The 16,141-nt window shown below is 56.6% G+C and overlaps 2 protein-coding genes across 2 annotated transcripts in view; both read left to right on the top strand.

Annotated features, from left to right (window-relative positions):
* INTS3 (integrator complex subunit 3) overlaps window positions 1-8,566 on the top strand; it is a 39,018-nt gene extending 30,452 nt beyond the window's left edge. Inside the window, exons 20-30 of the mRNA XM_061405735.1 lie at window positions 89-208; window positions 2,339-2,492; window positions 3,484-3,552; window positions 4,369-4,444; window positions 4,927-5,040; window positions 5,398-5,446; window positions 6,459-6,626; window positions 6,936-7,036; window positions 7,160-7,232; window positions 7,437-7,593; window positions 7,707-8,566. Coding sequence (XP_061261719.1) covers window positions 89-208; window positions 2,339-2,492; window positions 3,484-3,552; window positions 4,369-4,444; window positions 4,927-5,040; window positions 5,398-5,446; window positions 6,459-6,626; window positions 6,936-7,036; window positions 7,160-7,232; window positions 7,437-7,593; window positions 7,707-7,784 — 1,159 coding nt within the window. The 3' untranslated portion in view covers window positions 7,785-8,566. The remainder of the gene's footprint in view (window positions 1-88; window positions 209-2,338; window positions 2,493-3,483; window positions 3,553-4,368; window positions 4,445-4,926; window positions 5,041-5,397; window positions 5,447-6,458; window positions 6,627-6,935; window positions 7,037-7,159; window positions 7,233-7,436; window positions 7,594-7,706) is intronic.
* A 1,630-nt stretch (window positions 8,567-10,196) lies between these two features.
* SLC27A3 (solute carrier family 27 member 3) lies at window positions 10,197-14,831 on the top strand. The gene is made up of 10 exons (XM_061405745.1): window positions 10,197-10,977; window positions 11,339-11,548; window positions 11,877-12,035; window positions 12,608-12,732; window positions 12,976-13,170; window positions 13,281-13,371; window positions 13,458-13,656; window positions 13,889-13,986; window positions 14,112-14,242; window positions 14,513-14,831. Exons 1-10 carry the CDS (start codon window positions 10,329-10,331, stop codon window positions 14,687-14,689), a joined length of 2,034 nt encoding a protein of 677 aa, XP_061261729.1. The 5' UTR covers window positions 10,197-10,328; the 3' UTR covers window positions 14,690-14,831.
* Window positions 14,832-16,141: the final 1,310 nt, after the last annotated feature.

Here is a 16,141-nt window from a genome sequence, read left to right as displayed (position 1 = left end):
GGGCACAGGCAGCCATGCCCCCCAGAAGTGCCACAGGAGAGTCTGCCCCAGGGAAAGCTTTCCTCTGTGCTCCCATCTCCCACTCCAGGAACCTGTGCCAGATGCAAGAAGACAACAGCAGCTTCTCTCTGCTTCTGGACCTTCTCTCTGAGCTGTATCAAAAGCAGCCCAAGATTGGCTACCACCTGCTCTACTACCTACGGGCCAGGTGGGTGTGGTCCCGTGTAAGAAGGTGTCAGGAAGCATCCTGGAGAGTGTCTCTCCATGCCTGACTCCCCAGCTCCCTTGGTTGTCATCACCAGAGCTCGGTGTGTGTGGGGTGTGTAACAGTTTTAAAGTGGTTTCAGTATATTCATAAATACATGCCAATCTTACTACTGTATAATTTAGAATGTTTTCATCACCCCAAAAAGAAGCCGCATACCTGTTCGCAGTCACTTTCCCGTCCTCCCTTTCGCCCAGCCCGTGTAACGCTGATCCACTTTTCTGTTTCTGTAGGTTTACTTATTCTGGATAGTTCATATAAATGGAATCATACAGTGTCTGAGTTTTCATGACTGACTGTTTTCACTTAGCCCAGTGTTTTCAAGGTTTATCCCATTGTAGTGTGTATCTGTACTTCATTCTTTCTTATGACCAAATAATCCAGTTCTGGGACATTACCACAAGTTATTTACCCATTCACCTGTTGATGGTCATTTGGGTTGTTTCCGCTTTTTTGTTTGTTGTGAATAGAGCTGCTGTGAACATTCACGTACAGATTTTTGCACGGACAGATGTTTTCAGTTTTCCTGAGTATATACCTAGAAGTTGCATTGCTGTGTCCAGCGGTAACTGTTTTTCCATCTGTGAGAATTGCCAGACTGCTTGCCGAAGTGACGCGAGCACTTTGCTGTCTCCTGACAGCAAATGATGTTGAGCATCTTTTCATGTGCTTATTGGCCGTTTGCATTTTCTTTGGGAAAAAACTCTGTTTTAATCTCTTATTTTTCAATTGGGTATTTATCTTTTTCTTGTGGGTTTTTAAGAGTTCTTCAGATATTCTATGTAGATGTCCTTTATCAAGTATATGGTTTGTAAACATTTTTTCCTATTCTGTAGGTTGCCTCTTCACTTTCTTTCTTTTTTTTTTTTAATTTTATTTTTAAACTTTACATAATTGTATTAGTTTTGCCAAATATCAAAATGAATCCACCACAGGTATACATGTGTTCCCCATCCTGAACCCTCCTCCTTCTTCCCTCCCCATACCATCCCTCTGGGTCGTCCCAGTGCACTAGCCCCAAGCATCCAGTATCGTGCATTGAACCTGGACTGGCATCTTGTTTCATACATGATATTTTACATGTTTCAATGCCATTCTCCCAAATCTTCCCACCTTCTCCCTCTCCCACAGAGTCCATAAGACTGTTCTATACATCAGTGTCTCTTTTGCTGTCTCGTACACAGGGTTATTGTTACCATCTTTCTAAATTCCATATATATGCGTTAGTATACTGTATTGGTGTTTTTCCTTCTGGCTTACTTCACTTTCTTGATGGTATCTTTTCAAACACAAAAGTTTTAAATGTTGATCAAGTCCTGTTTTTTTTTTTTTTTTTCCTTTGTCATTTGAGATTTACTCCTGTTTTCTTGTAAGAGTTATGTAATTTCAGTTCTTACATTTAGGCCTGTGACCCATTTTAAGTTAAGTTTTTTGCATATGGTGTGAGGTAGGTATCTGTGGAGAAGGCAATGGCGACCCACTCCAGTACTCTCGCCTGGAAAATCCCATGGACGGAGGAGCCTGGTAGGCTACAGTCCATGGGGTCTCCAAGAGTCAGACACAACTGAGCGGCTTCACTTTCACTTTTCACTTTCATGCATTGGAGAAGGAGATGGCAACCCACTCCAGTGTTCTTGCCTGGAGAATCCCAGGGACGGGGGAGCCTGGTGGGCTGCCGTCTATGGGGTCGCACAGAGTCGGACACGACTGAAGCAACTTGGCAGCAGGTATCTGTAGGTATTATTGCCTTAATTGCTTAGAGCCCAAAGAACAAGAGAGAAAGCTTTCTCTAACCTGATGTGAGCCCTCTCTCTTTCCCTGTTCGTTACTCTTACCAGGTAGTAACTTCACTGACTGTGGTCTGAGCCCTGTCTGAAACATGGGGGAAAGCTGGGGAGAAAGGAGTGTCTCCTGATTTCCATAGTCACCGAGTCTCTGGGGAGGGCCAGGGAGAGCCATGAGACACGTGAGCCCAGGACATCCAGGGCAGTAAGGGGTTCTAGAGTGGGGTCTACTTAGGGCTTGTTTGAGGCCGGGGTCAGGCTGCTGGCTGAGGCGCGCCTGGTCTTGCAGCAAAGCCGCCGCTGGGAAGATGAACCTGTACGAGTCATTTGCCCAGGCCACCCAGCTGGGCGACCTGCATACCTGCTTAATGATGGACATGAAGGCCTGCCAGGAGGATGATGTGCGACTGCTGTGCCACCTCACGCCCTCCATCTACACAGAGGTCAGCACCTCGATCTGTGTCCCTGGGACGGCACAGTAGTGCTGGTGGGCTCAGGGGAGACCGCATCATCTCGTTGCACACAACCCTCACCCTCCTCTACCCTCCGCTGCTGGCCTCAGTAGGCCCCTTCTCCCACACCACAGCCGTCCCCTCCTGCCTCACTCCATCAAGTTGAAAAATGTCTAAAACCCACAGAATTCTTGTCCTGTGCGCTAGGTCTGGGCCTGTCCACGTGTCCCCTCTGCTTTGGCCCCATCCCCTGGACCCAGGACAGACAGGGCTCCCAGCCAGATCCACATCCACATACTCAAGCTCTCTGGCCGAAAGACCAGGGCCTCTGTAGTGGAGACTCGGCTCCCATTTCCCTTGTTTACTGAGTCTTCTCTAGGAACTGGGGCATAGGAGGAGATAACTGCTCTTTTTCCTCCTCTGGGTGAGAGTTCCCAGGAACAGGGAAATCGGGGCACAGGGTGTGGGCATCACAGGAAGAAGTGTGATGCCAGCCAGACACCCAAGGGAGGAAGGGCGCTCATGCCCAGCACCCCTCCCCTCTCCAGAAGGGGCCCTGCGCACCCCGCACCCCACACCCTCCCCAAACACACACACTCTCTGTACCTTCTTTGGCAGGGGTCGGCACACACTGGATTTCTTTGCTGCCAGAGATGCAAATGCTAATTCTGTCGTCGCTTCTCGCAGAACTAACATCACATCCAGTCCCACTGAGCTCTAGCTTTGTCTCTAGGTGGCTCCCCGTTCCTTTCCTTACACACTCATACTCACTGTGTGGACACACACATTTAAATCCTTGGGTTCTTTAAGGATTAAATTCCCAGCCTCAGAGCTACTGGATCTTTGTTAGAGATTTATGTCAGGACCCCATGTCTGGCTAGCCCAGCACGCCCTGAGCGTGTAGGGAGTGGGGATGGGCTGTGAGGGGAAAGCTGAGGGGTGCACTTTGGACTTCTGCCCTTCTTTCCCTCTTTTCCTCCAGTTTCCAGATGAGACCTTGCGGAGCGGGGAGCTGCTCAACATGATCGTGGCTGTTATTGACTCAGCACAGGTGAACACAGAGCTGTCATCCCGAGAGGCCTGGGGACGCAGGGCCCTGCCCCCCCCTGCATGCAGAGAGGGGGTCCTGCCCACACCTGCCCTGCCCCTGGCAGCCACTGTCGTGTACCTTCGGCCCCAGGGGCTGGGAAGGAACGTGGAGCCCCAGGGTGGCAGGCTGGGTATAGGCCAGTCCTGCTGGGGGTTCCCCTTATTCTCCATGCTTTGGGGGCACTCCTGTTCTTCAGGGAAACGAGGGGATGTTTCCAGCTCTCCGTTGGTCTCCCCTTGGCTCAGAACAAAAATGGTCAGACCACTTGTAGCTGACCTTTCATGCATACGTCCCTACGAGGCTGTAGCTTGGCTTGTGGTCCCTCCTCAGTCCTAAACTGGGGTCCCATTTCTGCTCCTTCCCACAGAAGCCCTCCTACCTGTGCTGTTCTCCTCCCCACACCTGTAATCCAGCCTCCCATGGCCCTGCCCCCCTCAGCACAGGCTGGGATGGATCAGGGGCCCAGGCTACATCCAAGCAGAGAGGTTGCCTCTTCTCACTCTGCCATCAGGACGTGAGGGATGGCATTTTTGTAATGGTTTTTGCTCTGAACAGGGGGGTCTGGTCCCCACTGAAGCCAGTTGCTCCTTTGCCAGCCCCCTGAGTCCTTCAGGGTCCCAGTGTCCATCGTGTGCCTTTTCCTTCCCATTCCTTTATGACTTGGGTTTCACTTCCTCTGATTTTTCCCTAAATGAGCTCTTCTGCTTCTCTTTCCATACTAGCTTCCTGGCCTCTTTTAAAACCAATGGTTTCTGCCTTCTTCCTCATCCCCTTTAGCTTCAGGAGCTGGTCTGCCACGTAATGATGGGGAACCTGGTCATGTTTCGAAAAGACTCAGTCCTCAATATACTCAGTAAGTGTGCCAAGCCCTGAGGTTCCCTGGGAGATGAGAGGGGTGGCAGCCCTGTGTACTTGATCAGTTGCTCAGTTGTGTCCAACTCGCTGCAACCTGATGAACTGTAGCATGCCAAGCTTCCCTGTCCTTCACTATCTCCCAGAGGTGGTTGTGTACTTTCTAGTAACAGAAAAGCTGGCTCTGGGGCTGAGAATGAGGTAGAAGGTCCTTCAAGCCTGCCGTGGGCCTTTGGCAGTATCTGTTTGGATCTGTTCTTTGGCTCTATAAAAGTTCCTTGACCTGGCCTCAGGGTGATGAGAATACAGAAGCTATATGAAGGCTTTGGAAGTGTGCTTTGCATGAAAGGGAAAGTACCTATGGTTTTAGGCTCGCTGTTCCCACCCCTGTACATCCTTGCGTGAGGTGCTGATAGTCAGTGGGTTAGCCTTCTGTGCGTGTGACAGAATGTGAATACGTGTGTCTCTTCTCTGTCTACTCAGTCCAGAGCTTGGACTGGGAAACCTTTGAGCAGTACTGTGCCTGGCAGCTCTTCCTGGCCCACAACATCCCCCTGGAGACCATAATCCCCATCCTGCAGCACCTCAAGTACAAGGGTGAGTACGGTCATGGGCGGGAAATGTGACTGGAGAGGAGAGGACACTCCAGGGCTTGGGCCTCCGGGCTTCTTCTTAGATCAGTCCAGATCCACAGCTCCCCTTCCCAGCAGAATGCCGAGTGCAGAAAGGCAGGCCCCCTAAGTCACCTCTGCTCCTTAGGCGTGTCCTGCACCCCCCTCCAAGCCAGGTGCTGAACTGGGCTCAGGTGGCAGGGGGCTGGGGGTCGCTCTTCCTGGTTTCTTGTTGAAGATTGTCTTTACTCCTGCCAGTAGCTGCGGTTGGGGGATGGGGGAGGTGCCAGAGTTTCTTTCCGGAATTTTGTGCTCCTCTGAACAGCCTCTACCTCCCCCATAGAGCACCCAGAGGCCCTATCCTGTCTGCTGCTTCAGCTCCGAAGAGAGAAGTGAGTTCTGCCCCCGCCCCTGGGGGCTCTTTGGTCCCCACTCTGCACACACCAAGAGGTGCTGTCACACAAAGGGCTCCTGTCCTGCTCCTTTGCTGCCTGTTTTTTCCTGTTGTTGACATCTGCTTATTCCACCCTTCCCCCAAAGTGATTTACAAATAAGCAGGTCCCCTGGGATCTGGGCTTCCTCTCGACTTTACCCCCCTGCCCACCAGGAGCTGCCTGCAGAGGTGGGGACCGGACATCCCTGTTTCCTGCTGCCGCAGCAGTTCTAATCCCCGGTGGCTCCTGCTCCCCTCCCCCTCGCCCCTGAGGCTACCACGAGGCCAGTCCTAGAGGAGGAAGGGTCAGAGTGGAGGAGCCACACACTGTCCCTTGCCTCCCCCTGCAGCGCAGGCAGATGAACAGGGGTGGGGTGTAGAGGGTGAATGGGCAGAGGCCCCTCCCTCTGTCAGAGGCACTGTTCCAAAACCCCAGGTGAATGGAGCAGCAGCTGTGCACCTTTTCCTTCCCACCTTCTTTCTGTCTTTCCGCCTTTTCTCCTTTCTTGGTTGAGAGACTGGAAGTGGGAAAGTTGGAGGGCCACGTGTCCCTTCCTTGGGCTCGATACCAGGGTGGCCCACTGCTCCAGCTAGGCAGGGCACAGGGAGCATTCACACCCCACAAACTTGTCCCTTTGCCTCCCCGGCCCACTTCTTGACTGCTCTGGGCAGCGTTGGGGAGACTGAGTGGGGCTCCTTCCCAGCACACACGCACGCACCTTCTGCTGCCACAGAAACTGAAAAGACTCGCTTCTTGTCTTCTGGCTTCTGCAGAGGATGAAACCAGGCATTCCTTGGCCCAAAGAGAAGAGGGAGAAGGATGTGAGAGTAGAAAGCTACCACAAGTCTGGGGTGGGACAGGGGTAGGGAGGCCAGGGTTTTGGGGAAAAGTCCATGAGAGAGTGCCAGGGGTTCCTGTGGTCAGCTGTGTGAGCCAGGCGCCCCTGCCCGCACCCCGCTCTTGCCCCCAGGCCCAGCGAGGAAATGGTAAAGATGGTGCTGAGCCGGCCCTGCCACCCTGACGACCAGTTCACCACCAGCATCCTGAGGCACTGGTGCATGAAGCATGACGAGCTGCTGGCTGAGCATATCAAGTCCCTGCTCATCAAGAACAACAGCCTCCCGCGCAAGAGGCAGAGGTGGGACCCTCCCGGCGCCCACGGGCAGGCGGCAGGGCGGTCCAGTTTGTCCCGGCCCGGCTTGCGGGCGACACCTAGTGGTGTGAAGCAGCCTGCGTGCAGGACCACCGTGGCCCCGTCGTCTTCTTCTTGTGCCCCGTCTTTGGTCCCTAAGCCACCTCCATTACGCTGCCCGGCCTCTCCCAGTCCTGTCCTCCTTCCTCTGTAGGGGCTGCCTCTGTCCTAAGGAGGAACCCCAGTGGGGGAGGCTGTCCATGCTCCCGGAGCCCGCACCCCAAGCTCAGACTCACTCTCCTGACTTCCCCGCAGCCTGAGGAGTTCGAGCAGCAAGCTGGCCCAGCTGACCCTGGAGCAGATCTTGGAGCACCTGGACAATCTGCGTCTCAACCTGACCAACACCAAGCAGAACTGTACGCTTCCCCGCCCTCTCCCACCTGCATGGCGCCGCCCGACCCAGACCACCTGTGGATCCGGGTGGGGCAGCTCGCAGACACCTCACTGTTCCCCTTCCCTGCTCTCCCTTCTCCCTCTAGTTTTCAGCCAGACCCCAATTCTGCAGGCTCTGCAGCATGTCCAGGCGAGCTGTGATGAAGCCCACAAGATGAAGTGAGGCTCCTTGCACTTGTGGCCTTGAGAAGGAGTGGGAGAGGGGTTGGGTGAGGGTGGCCTTCTGGGGACACAAACTTAGTCTCCGGCAAGACCAGGTGCTTGAAAACAAATAAGAGACCCTGGCGTGAGGGCAGAGACAGGGTGGGAGGATGGCCCTGGGGCCAGGACACCCACCCTCCGAGTGTTCCTTCTCCCCCTCAGGTTCAGCGATCTCTTCTCCCTGGCCGAGGAATACGAGGACTCTTCCACCAAGCCACCCAAGAGCCGGCGAAAAGCCGCTCTGTCCAGCCCCCGAAGTCGAAAGAATGCCACCCAGCCGCCCAATGCTGAGGAGGAGTCTGGCTCCAGCAGTGCCTCGGTGAGACCCCTGGCCGAGCATGCCACGCACGGGATGCAGGGAGAGGCCGGGTGCGGGCGGAGCTGGGCCTAGCAGCTGCCCGTGCTAGCGACTCTCCCTCCTCTGTCTCCCAGGAGGAAGAAGACACAAAACCGAAGCCTACCAAGAGGAAACGGAAAGGGTCCTCTGCAGTGGGGTCTGACAGTGACTGAGGCCCTGTTCCCCGTCCACCCCCAGTTGGACTGCCCTCCCCTCCTTGGTGAATCAGAGGTTAACAGAGGCTGGGGAGATCGTAGGGGAAGCAGCCTGTCCCCATCCCAGAGCTCACCTGGGGAGAAGGACGAGCTGCCTCCTGGAGCCCAGCCCTCATGAGAAGCTGCCGTGCAGCCCCCAGCCCCACCCCCTCCTCTCTGGGGCCCGCAGCCCCGGCGCTGCTGCTCCCACTGACACTGGGCTCCCACTGAAGCCAGAGGCTGTGCGAAGCCTGGACTGTGGAGGAAGTCCTCGCCCCCTCCCCCAGCCTCCCCAAAAGCTATTTCAGTAGAGGAGAGAAATGGCCGAGGGGTGGCCACAGAGGCTAGGATGAGAGTGAAAACTGTGTGTGCGCGCCCCTCCCCGCTCCCCTTTCAGGTCTTGATCTGCTCTGAATAGGCATTTTATAGTTGCCCTCTGTACATCAGTGTGAAATGAGCATTTAATCTGTGATGTGCTCACGTCGCCTTTTCCTCTCTGAGGGCCGGGTGCCACAGGTGTTCAGGAAGGAATCTGAGAGGGAGGCCACAGCCCCACCCGGGGTGCCCTGGAGGCTTGTGCTGACCCAAAGTTGGCACCTCACTCGGGGCCAGAGCCCTGGGAGTCCCAGAGACATGTTCCACAGAACTGTCAAATGGTCCCATTTCCTTGGATCTGTCTGTCTTGTCTTTTTCTTTTTTTGGCAGAGATAATCGCATTTTAAAAGTTGTTTTTAAATGACAATAAAACAAGCCAGAACCTCTTCTGTGCCAGAGCTGCTGCCCCCACTTACCCTGTGCATGTACCGGTGGTCTTGATTTAATTGGCACCCTTCTTCCCCTTCTCGCTTCCTGCCCGCCCCCTTCTTGTCCAGAGCAGGAGGGAGTTGGCTTTAACCCCCACATCCTTCTTGCTGCTGCTGGCTGTGCAGGCCAGGTGCTGACCTGTCCAGGCAGAAATCAATGCTGTACCATCTCCCAGAAGCCTGTCTGTCCTTATCCATCTCTCACGAAACTAGAGGCTTACAGAAGCTTCCGGAATGCTAGTGTTACATTGGTGGTGTAGTGGTGAGCATAGCTGCCTTCTAGAAGCTAGTGTGTCATACTCTAATGCTTACCAGCTACTGGAGGACCACCTGCTTGGGCTGGGGTTGGGTGGGGCTGCTGCTGCTGCTAAATCACTTCAGTCGTGTCCAACTCTGTGTGACCCCATAGACGGCAGCCTACCAGGCTCCCCCATCCCTGGGATTCTCCAGGCAAGAACACTGGAGTGGGTTGCCATTTCTTTCTCCAATGCATGAAGTGAAAAGTGAAAGTGAAGTCGCTCAGTTGTGTCGGACTCTTAGCGACCTCATGGGCTGCAGCCTACCAGGCTCCTCCATCCATGGGATTTTCCAGGCAATAGTACTGGAGTGGGTTGCCATTGCCTTTTCCGTTGGGTCGGTCAGGGGTTGCTAATACGTGTGCCTGGTGTAGAGAGTTCAGATACCTGAGAGAAGGAACCCTCTTCCTGTCTAGCCACTTGCCCATCCCTGTGTACCACCGGAAAAGCTCCTTGGCTCTGCTTTTGTTCTGCTGCTGTCCTGGGTGCTTGAGTGGCAGGCTGAAGAGAAAGGAGTGAAGTTTGGGCTGACTGCAGACAGCTCCTCCTGTTCAGCCGGCAAATTTGTCTTTTACAGAATCCAGGTTTTCCCATCCCTCAAAGCTGCTGCTCCTTCCTTTGAAAGCTTAAACTGCCGGAGGCCTCTTTTGCTTCCCCTCTCTCCTTCCCCTGTTTCCTCTGCCCCAATTAAAACCAGGATGGAAAGCATTGGCTGGCTAGCCCCAATTATTGTCCCTTTGCCCAAAGGGAGGGGCCTCTGCCGCCGAGGCCCCTCCAGAAATCTGGCTGGCTGGGCCTCCACCTCTCCCCTACTTCACTCTCGGCCCCCCCCCATCTCCTGGGGTTGCTGCTGCTGGCAGCTGGAGGGAGGGCATGGGTCTGGCCAACGTGCCATGCCGCAACTTGCAGCACCATGTGGGCAGGAGGCCGAGTTCTTCAGTCTCCTGGGAGAGTAGTGCCACCCTCCCGTCATCCCGTGAAAATGAGAGGGAAAAGGGAATGATGGGCTTGGGTCTTAGTGCCCTGACTCTCTGACCGGGGGTCCAAAGTCCAGCTGATGTCTAGTCTGTCCTACAGAAAGCCTTGAAACACCCGATCCTGGGATTTAGAGAAGGCTTGAGCACCGCCCAGGAGCTGGTAGGGTGCGGGCTGCGAGAGGTCCGGGAGGGAGCGCGCCTGGGGCGGAGCATAGCTCTGGGAAGGGCCGGGCTGCGGGGCCGCCCCCCACTAGCACTCCTGCCGGGCCTCCGCTCTTCGCCCGTGGGGAGGGGGGCTGGGTGGGAAGGGGCGTGTGCCAGCGCGCGCGCTCCCGGGAAGGAGAGGTCTGAGCGCTAGACCAGCGGCCCCAGTTTGTCGGAAGGGAGTATCGGGCCTGTCTGCGAGCTGCTGGGGCCAGACCGGGCCGAGTGGAGGAAGCAGGCACCATGGCCTCTCTCCTGCTGCTACTCCTGCTGCTGCTGCTGCTGCCGCTGCTGCTGCTGCCACTGCGCATCTGGTCTAGGTTGCGCTGGCTCGCGGCAGACTTGGCCTTCACGATGCGCGCCCTACGCTGCAAACGGGCCCTTCGAGCGCGCGCTCTGGCCGCGGCTGCCGCCGACCCAGAAGGTCCTGAGGGGGGCTGCAGCCTGGCCTGGCGCCTCGCGCAGCTGGCCCGGCAGCGACCGGCGCACACCTTTCTCATTCACGGCGCGCAGCGCTTTAGCTACGCGGAGGCCGAGCGCCACAGCAACCGGGCTGCGCGCGCCTTTTTGCGCGCGCGAGGCTGGGATGGGGGACTCGGCGGCGGCGGCACGGGGGGCGCCGGGGAAGGCGAGCGGGCGGCGCACTGCGCGAGAGACCAGGCGGCCGGAAGCGGCGCGGCGCGGGCCGTGCGGGAAGGGGATGGCGCGGCCCCTCTGGCACCTGGGGCCACCGTGGCGCTGCTGCTCCCCGCCTGCCCAGAGTTCCTGTGGCTCTGGTTCGGGCTGGCCAAGGCCGGCCTGCGCACGGCCTTTGTGCCCACCGCTCTGCGCCGGGGTCCCCTACAGCACTGCCTCCGCAGCTGCGGCGCCCGCGCGCTAGTGCTGGCGCCAGGTAAGGACCGAGCGCCCGACAGGCGGGGGCGGGGCCAGCCACGGAAAGGGGCGTGCCGAGGGCCGAGCGGGAGTGGGCTGGAGAGGAGGCCGCACTCTCTCCAGGGGGTTCGGAAGCGGTGCGGAAAAGAGTTCTTCGGGCTTGTGACGGGAGGCAGCTGGGTCTCTTTCTGGTTTCCCAAGGATTTCCCAAGACTTGGGCTCCAGGTCCCAGGCCCATGATGGGACGTCGGTCTTGTCCTCTTCAGCCTTCCTTATTCGGGAACTGTGCGAGTCGGGGGTGGGGGCACAAATAGGGTAAAGGGTGGGGAGTCTTCTGGGTCGGGTGAAACTGCGGGGCTGTGCTTTCCCACCCCATCCAGAATTCTTGGAGTCCCTGGAGCCTGATCTGCCAGCCCTGAGAGCCATGGGGCTTCACCTGTGGACTGTGGGCTCTGACACCCGTCCTGCTGGAATCAGCGATTTTCTGGCTGAGGCCTCCGCTGAAGTGGATGGGCCAGTGCCCGGGTACCTGTCTGCCCCCCAGAACATGACGGACACATGCCTGTATATCTTCACCTCCGGCACCACGGGTGAGCATATTTACCTCCCAGAATCTAAAGCCAAGGAAGGCAGAGGCCTGGGACCAGGAACTGTGACCTCCTGGGCTCCTAGGCCACTGCTCCACAGCCCCCAGGGAGAAGGGTGATCCCAGGGGCCAGTCTCCCCTACCTCGGCAACCTTCCCACCCCTCTTCATTTCTCCACTTCCCTGAACGTCCCTCATTTCTGGGACATCGCGGCCTGCCTTCTCAGTTTCAGCCTTGCCTGTGCCTCTTGCTGCGGGAAACCAGCAGGGGCAAAGGGGGAGACAAGGCTTGGGTTCAGACCCTTCCCTGACCTCCCCTGCCCCCACCCCCAGGCCTCCCCAAGGCTGCTCGGATCAGTCACCTGAAGATCCTGCAATGCCAGGCATTCTACCAGCTGTGTGGTGCCCACCAGGAGGATGTGATCTACCTCGCCCTCCCACTCTACCACATGTCTGGCTCCCTGTTGGGCATCGTGGGATGCTTGGGCATTGGTCAGTCTCCCCCGCCCCAACCCCTCATTCAGCCCTCTGGCAAGTGCTTAATGCCAGCAAACCTCTAAGTTCCTACTGTGGTGTGCTCACCTGGGGATGCTTCCTGAGCCCTTCAGGGTGGAGAATGGAGAGGAAGGAGGCTGGGTCTCCTCTACAGGAGCTCCTGGTTCAATGGAGAAGCATCACCTGCACAGACCTACAGGCTGAGCAACCAGGGGGGGCATGCAGTTCGTGGAACTCCAGGCTCCAAAGGCCAGGGGATGGGAGGGCTGTGAATGTCAGCCCAGGAAGGGGCAAATGGAGAAGAGGGTTGAGACCTGGGGGCAGGGTTCAGAGAATGGACTGCGTTAGGATGGAAGTGGGGACAGGGCGCTCACCTCCCTAAATTACAGGTGGGAAGGGATGAGGGCCAGCTTGGCCTGTGGCAAGTATGACTGTCACAGCCTGGTCTTTCAAGGAATTACACTATAGTGAAGGCTAGTATCTGGGAAGAAGGGAGTCAGGACCCCACGCCCCCCTCCAGCTATAACCTCGCCTCCTTCCTTCCTCCTCTCCCCCCCTGATCCTGGCAGGGGCCACAGTGGTGCTGAAGTCCAAGTTCTCAGCTGGCCAGTTCTGGGAGGACTGCCAGCAGCACAGGGTGACAGTGTTCCAGTACATTGGGGAATTATGCCGATACCTCGTCAACCAGCCCCCGGTGCGTGGGCGGAGCCACGGCCGCAGGGAGGTGGGCAGTTGGAGGGGCCACTGAGACCATTGTCTTGAGAGTCAGAGAGAGGAAGCAAAAAGAAGAGAACGGAAGGGGGGAGAAGGAGCCTGGGTGGTCGGACTTGGATGCTTAGGGCACCTGAAAGCGGTCACAGTGAAGGGCGTCGAGGAGAAGGGGAGCTGGCCAGCATCTGGAGGCTGAAGCTCCTGCCGCTCTTCCCACCTGTCTCAGAACAAGGCAGAACGTGGACATAAGGTCCGGCTGGTGGTGGGAAGTGGGCTGCGGCCGGACACCTGGGAGCGCTTTGTGCGGCGCTTCGGGCCCCTGCAGGTGCTGGAGACGTACGGGCTGACCGAGGGCAACGTGGCCACTTTCAACTACACTGGACAACAGGGCGCTGTGGGGCGTGCCTCCTGGCTTTACAAGGTGAGTTGCAGGAGGAAGCCAGGAAATCTGGGGGACAGTGAGGGGGCAGTTAGTGGGGAGGGGGCTCATGCACCGGAAGTGACCCAGTCCCTGGGTCTCCCTTCCCCCAGCATGTCTTCCCCTTCTCTTTGATTCGCTATGATGTCACCACAGGGGAGCCAGTTCGGAACACCCAGGGGCACTGTGTGGCCACGTCTCCAGGTTTGTGTCCAGGTGGGGTGGGCGGGATGGTGTACTTGGAGAGTGGCGTGGGGGGCGGGCACCCCTGACCCCGGTGGCTCTGCCAGGTGAGCCAGGCCTGCTGGTGGCCCCTGTGAGCCAGCAGTCGCCATTCCTGGGCTACGCTGGGGGCCCAGAGCTGGCCCGGGGAAAGCTGCTGAAGCACGTCTTCCAGCCTGGGGATGTTTTCTTCAACACCGGGGACCTGTTAGTCTGCGACAACCAGGGCTTTCTTCGCTTCCATGATCGTACTGGAGATACCTTCAGGTACCTGCCCCTCACTCTCTGATTCTTCTCCCGGGCATCTGAATCTCTGGGACCCAAACCCTCTAAACCTCTAAGCTGTGTACCAACCCAGCTTCTCACCTAACCTCTCCTCTCCAGCCTCTAGCTTCTTCCCCGAAACCATCTGGCACCTCGCCCTCATCCCAGCCTCTTTCTCTCCCCACCGAGCTCAGGAGGCCCTGCCCCCTGACTCCCAGTTTCCCATCTCTGGCAGGTGGAAGGGGGAGAATGTGGCCACCACCGAGGTGGCCGAGGCCTTGGAGGCCCTGGACTTTCTTCAGGAGGTGAACGTCTACGGAGTCACTGTGCCAGGTGCCCAGGCAGTGGGGAGAGGCACCAGGCCCACCAAGCAGAAGTGGTGTTACGTCGGGTGCAGGGAGCAGAGGGCCTTGTGGGGGTCAGCTCCCACGGCTGACCCTGCCCCCCACACCCACCAGGGCATGAAGGCCGGGCTGGGATGGCAGCCCTGGCTCTCCGTCCCCCCCACTCTTTGGACCTTGTGCAGCTCTATGCCCATGTTTCTGAGAACTTGCCACCTTATGCCCGGCCTCGATTCCTAAGGCTCCAGGTAAGCAGCCACCCCTGCTCTGACCCTTTACCTCACCCTGTATATCTGCAGCAGTCACTGTCTCCCAAACTCCACCGGAGGACCCCCACGTAACATACTCTGTGAAGAGAAAAAGCAGTTCCTTCCCAGACCCTGTCACCCTCTCCTCTAAACCTGGGCCTCATCTCCTCTTTCCCCAGACCTGCCCCTCCACAAAACTCAGGCAGTTCCCCTGAACTGCTGGGGCAGAATACCGCTTCCTTCAGCCTCCTCTGACCTCCCCTTCCCCAGGAGTCCCTGGCCACCACAGAGACCTTCAAGCAGCAGAAGGTTCGAATGGCAAAAGAGGGCTTTGACCCAAGCACACTGTCCGACCCGCTCTACATTCTGGACCAGGCGGGGGGCGCCTACCTGCCACTCACACCTGCCCGGTACAGCGCCCTCCTGGCCGGGGACCTTCGCATCTGAGCGCCCCCACGCCAGCGCACCCGACAGGGGGGCCCTGTGGGCTGGGGAACCACTGTTGGGGATCTTTTCTATACCAGATTTGTAATCTGTATTTTGTAATAAACTTGACCAGAGGTCCCCTGGCTCTTTCTGCTCCACAGTATCAGCTTTCCCATCTGTTTGTGGAACTGCTTTTCTCACTGACATTTTCTCCCGGTCAGAGCTACAGGCACTCCTGCCGGGACTCTGGGCCTGAGTTCAGTGTCTGGACCTCGGTATTTTTCCTCTCGGATGACCCCGTGTGATCCTTGTCCCTGGAAAACCCCTGATGACTGATGTCTGTGCTGTGGGTATTCTGTCCCAGTTTCACTCCCTGAGCATGGGGCCCCCACTGCTTCCTCTGGGGAGCTAGAGGTCCCAAGGGGTTCGCTCAAATGGCCTAAGTGGACAGAGGTTTGGAAACACTGCCCCCTGCGGGCAGCCAAACATCTCCACAAACTCACCTGTGGTTGGGGCCTGGGGAAGGGTCTTAAATGGGCAAAACAGAGGCTTAATTTGGGGGGAAAGGACCCTCCAGACACCCCTCACCCCTCAAAACTGGCTTTGTTATCCACTCCCTGAGGGGGAGGGGTGCAGCGTCTCAGTGCAACTCAGATTTTCCGAATCTTACCCACAGGTAGTCCTGTATTCCCAGAAGTAGCAGTGCAGTTTCTGGGAAGAGTTTGCCTGAAAGCCCTCCTTGGAGCAGGGCTTCAAAAACATGTATGCTTGTGGTGGCAGAGGGATGGGGAAATCAAAAGGAAAAGGGCCTCTCCTTAGCCCCTGAATGAGATGTCCAAAAGGTTAGCCATCAGGGAGTTCCCTGGTGGTTAGGATTCATGCTTTCACTACTGTGGCCTGGGTTCAGTCCCTAGTTGGGGAACTGATGTCTCCCAAGTTGCTGCATCACCAAATTAAAAAAAAAAAATTTAAATAAAACTGATTCAAAATAGCTTAAAAAAAGTTAATCATATTAAAAGCTTGAAATGATGAAACTGCTGCTTGTCTTAGAACTAAACTCCCCTTCTGTTTTAAGCTGTGGGTCCACAAAAAATTCTACTACTTTTTTTTGGATGATCTTTCCCCCTCCAAACCCTCCTCCCAACGTGAGAGGTCACGGGACACACCCCATCACCTATCTTGGGTCCTTATGGCTCACCCTCCTATTCCAAAACATACACCTTGTCCCACCCTCCACCAACAAACCCAGTTCAGATCACCAACAGACTAGACAGACCAGAGATGCACCCAACCCTTGTCTCGTTTGGTTGAAACCTGTCCTGCACAGTACGGTGGCCACCAGCCAGTGTTTACTGAGTGCTTGACATGTGGCTGGTCTGCAACAAGATGTGTGAGCTACAGACCAGGTTGCAAAGACTTAGGACCCAAAATAAAGGTAAAAAAATATTTCATTAATAACTGTTCTGTATTGCT

This window comes from Bos javanicus, chromosome 3 (assembly GCF_032452875.1).
Source record: "Bos javanicus breed banteng chromosome 3, ARS-OSU_banteng_1.0, whole genome shotgun sequence".
Classification (NCBI taxonomy): Eukaryota; Metazoa; Chordata; class Mammalia; order Artiodactyla; family Bovidae; genus Bos; species Bos javanicus.
Note: the sequence above shows the minus strand (reverse complement) of the source record. Positions and strands in the feature narration are given on the sequence as shown.